The sequence below is a fragment of the Passer montanus genome, unplaced genomic scaffold (assembly GCF_014805655.1).
Source record: "Passer montanus isolate IOZ18808 unplaced genomic scaffold, ASM1480565v1 scaffold909, whole genome shotgun sequence".
NCBI classification, from domain to species: Eukaryota; Metazoa; Chordata; class Aves; order Passeriformes; family Passeridae; genus Passer; species Passer montanus.
The window spans coordinates 5,688-8,866 of record NW_024374468.1 but is presented as its reverse complement, the minus strand read 5'-3'; the positions used below and the strand labels follow the sequence as shown (position 1 = coordinate 8,866).

General features: G+C 44.1%; 1 protein-coding gene across 1 annotated transcript; it reads left to right on the top strand.

Moving 5' to 3' along the window:
- Positions 1-540: 540 nt before the first annotated feature.
- LOC120495795 (serpin B6-like) lies at positions 541-3,179 on the top strand. The gene is made up of 4 exons (XM_039695658.1): positions 541-684; positions 931-1,073; positions 1,957-2,124; positions 2,766-3,179. Exons 1-4 carry the CDS (start codon positions 615-617, stop codon positions 3,168-3,170), a joined length of 786 nt encoding a protein of 261 aa, XP_039551592.1. The 5' UTR covers positions 541-614; the 3' UTR covers positions 3,171-3,179.

Sequence of the window (3,179 nt, the reverse complement as noted above, 5' to 3'; positions counted from 1 at the left end):
TCCTCTGGAGGTCAAGGCAGGCTTTGGGGCTTGCTTCCCTGTGTTTCTGTGCTGAGAGCCAGGAGTGCAATAGTTCTGCCCAAGCCTGGTGTCTGCACTTGGTGGAGAGTCTCCTTTTAAATAATTTGTGTTCTGAGTGGGGAAGTGATGCCGAGAGGGGTAAAATCCATCAGTCTCTAAAATTGAGTGTTCTGTGTTCCCTTCATCTATTTGGCTGTGGGACAAATGGTTGATGTATCTCTTAGCAAAGGTGTTATAAAGAAGCTTATAAACTCATATGTCATGTCCCAGAAGTACAAAATAAATACAATGAAAAATCACCTCTCATTATAGTCAGTGAAGTGTAGAAGTTTGTACTACAGTGCATAAGCCATATCACTCATATTGATTGCTAGTTCAATGAAGTGTTGCAAGTCCTAGTGGGAACTCGTCAGAAAGAATGTTAATGGCTCTATATGAAGCTGGGGAATGAAAGCTGGCAGATTTCCTTGGAGAATGTAAGGATCACCTTTGTCTGAATGAGAGTAAATCTCTTGCTGAAAATCTGTTGTGAATGTCCCTGTTAGTCATTTATAGAGTCCAGTCAGAAATCCTACCATGCTGGCCTGGAACAGATGGACTTCCTGCATGCTTGGGAGGATGCCAGAAAACAAATCAATGGCTGGGTGGAGGAAAGGACTGAAGGTGAGTGCTTTACTCAGTTCCCAGTTCTGTTTAATGGGAATTAACAATTACCCGTCGTTTGGAAAAACAACCAATTCAGGATGTAGGATTGTGAATTCAAACAACTCAAATGAAAAGGTATTACTCTCTGTCTGGTATATAATTCTCTTTCTTCTTTATTAATTGTAGAGTAGGTACTGTCTTGGGTAATAATTAGATCCATGTCAACCTATAAAATAATGTGGGATTTTTGTTTGTATGATAAAGGTAAAATTCAGAACCTGTTGGCAGAGGGGATTCTGGATTCCCTGACCAGGCTTGTGTTGGTGAATGCCATCTATTTCAAAGGCAACTGGGAAAAGCCATTCAGGAAAGCGAGTACCAGAGAGAGGCCATTCCACATTAATAAGGTATGATGTGCTAAAATGCTGACAATCTTTGCTGAGTTTCTCTGAACTTTCACATAATTACTTGAACCTTTCACAGAGCACAAAGACAGCTAAGAAAATTGTGAATTTCAGTGTTTTTCAGTCAGAGCTTCCTTGCTGAAATTCTGTCCCTGAACCAATCCAAATTCAATGGAAAACAAATTTCTTTGAGGATCTGCTCATCAGTTTTGCTGTTAGTAGTAGATCAGTGCTCTTGAGGAGGACTTGGCCCTTGGCATGGGGGGCTCTTTGCAGTTCTGAGTTGGCGTCCAGGGATTCTGAACCTGGTTCATGGTGATGTGCCTTCATTAACTCACCTGCCTGAAGCAACCATGGTGGAAAATGGAAGCCCTCATGCCTGTATGGAAACTGTCCCTCCCCACAGTGGTCAAATAAGTCACAGACTATTTGAAAGTGCTGATATAACATTTAGATAAGGGAATGTTTCTGCTTTCCAAAACACTGTCTCACACAGCACTTCAGAGACGGCTGGGCTGACTTGGTTCCTGACACCTTGGTCCCTGCCTCCAGGAATGTGTTGAAAAGCTGGCAGGAGCATCCAGAGACACTGTTGCATTTTGTATTCCTTGCAGGTGTGCAAGATTAGAACCAGCTTTCAAGATGCAACACCAAACGCATAAAGGGCTGATGAGCTAATATCGGCTTCTTTTGAGTTGTTATGGAATATCATGCATTGTTTTTACCTTGTGCTTTCCAAAAGGCAGTGGTAGGGCTGCACGCTGTGGTGTGTGATCAGTTCTCCTTGGACAAATCCTAAAAGGCCATGAGTAACTTGCTGCCTGCTTCGTAGTGTGAGACCAGCAGAGAAGCTCAGCACTAACTGTTGGCATCTCTTGATGTCTAGAATGAAACCAGACCTGTGCAGATGATGTTCAAGAAGGCAAATTTTAACATAAGCTACATGGGAGACTTGCAGACCAAAACCCTTGAGCTCCCCTATGTGGGTAATGAACTGAGCATGATCATCCTGCTCCCTGATGCAATCCAGGATGGATCCACAGGCTTGGAAAGAGTAAGTAGTTGAGCTGAGTGCAAAGACTGAATGCTGAATCCCTCCAGGGAAGAAAGTCTGAATTGCACAGAGAGCTGCAGTTCAGTTGCAGAGCAACTGTGTCTCTGGTGCTCAAGGCCATCAGAAATGTCCCTCTCGTCCCTGTCCCCAGAGTGACAGCCCCTGCTGTGTCAGTGCTGCTCAGGCTGTGTGCTGCTCCCTTGGCCAGGGGCTCTGGAAGAAGAGCTGGCCCTGCTCAGGAGCAGAGGTCACCTGTGGTTGTGGGGAAGGCACAGTATGGTGACGATGGAATGTGGAGAGGGGGACTTTGGGTGGGCTCTTTGAGAGTCCTGTGGTCTGTCCAGTAGGTGTTCTGTGCTGGGAGCTGGCAGGTGGTGTGTGGCTGGACAGAGGCTCACAGGAAAGGGCAGGATCTCTTTTTGGTGAGGGTAGGATACAAGTTTGATGTCTTTGGCACTGTGGATAAGGAATTTATTCCAAAAGTTTTGTTGCATTTCCTCCCCATATTGAAAATAAAAAGGAAAAAAATATTAATCTCCATTATAAACTCTTGGGAAATAGTGATGCATGTTTTGTGCTTTATGGCTCTATAAGTGGCTATATTCTCACTGTAATTAAGTAAATTTGTGATTTTTGTTTAGCTTGAAAGGGAAATTACATATGAGAAGCTGATGGGTTGGATCAGTCCTAAAATGATGAGGTCTACAAAACTGAGGGTGTCTTTACCCAGATTTAAACTGGAAGAAAATTATGATCTGAAACCACTTCTGAGCAGCATGGGAATGCCTGATGCATTTGAGATGGGCAAGGCAGACTTCTCAGGAATCTCACCTGGTAATGAGCTGGTGCTCTCTGAAGTGGTTCACAAATCCTTTGTGGAAGTCAATGAAGAAGGCACTGAAGCAGCTGCTGCCACAGCTGCAGTGATGATGAATTGCTGTGCTATGATTGTTCCAGAATTCACTGCTGATCATCCTTTCCTCTTCTTCATCCGGCACAACAAAACTTCCAGCATTTTGTTCTGTGGCAGATTTTGCTGTCCCTAAGGAGGAGAT

Excerpts from the sequence above, each read along its gene's own strand:
- LOC120495795 (XM_039695658.1), top strand. The coding sequence starts at position 615 with ATGGACTTCCTGCATGCTTGGGAGGATGCCAGAAAACAAATCAATGGC. Across the intron at positions 685-930 it reads GGTGGAGGAAAGGACTGAAG|GTAAAATTCAGAACCTGTTG; the intron begins GTGAGTGCTTTA and ends TGTATGATAAAG. Across the intron at positions 1,074-1,956 it reads GGCCATTCCACATTAATAAG|AATGAAACCAGACCTGTGCA; the intron begins GTATGATGTGCT and ends CTTGATGTCTAG.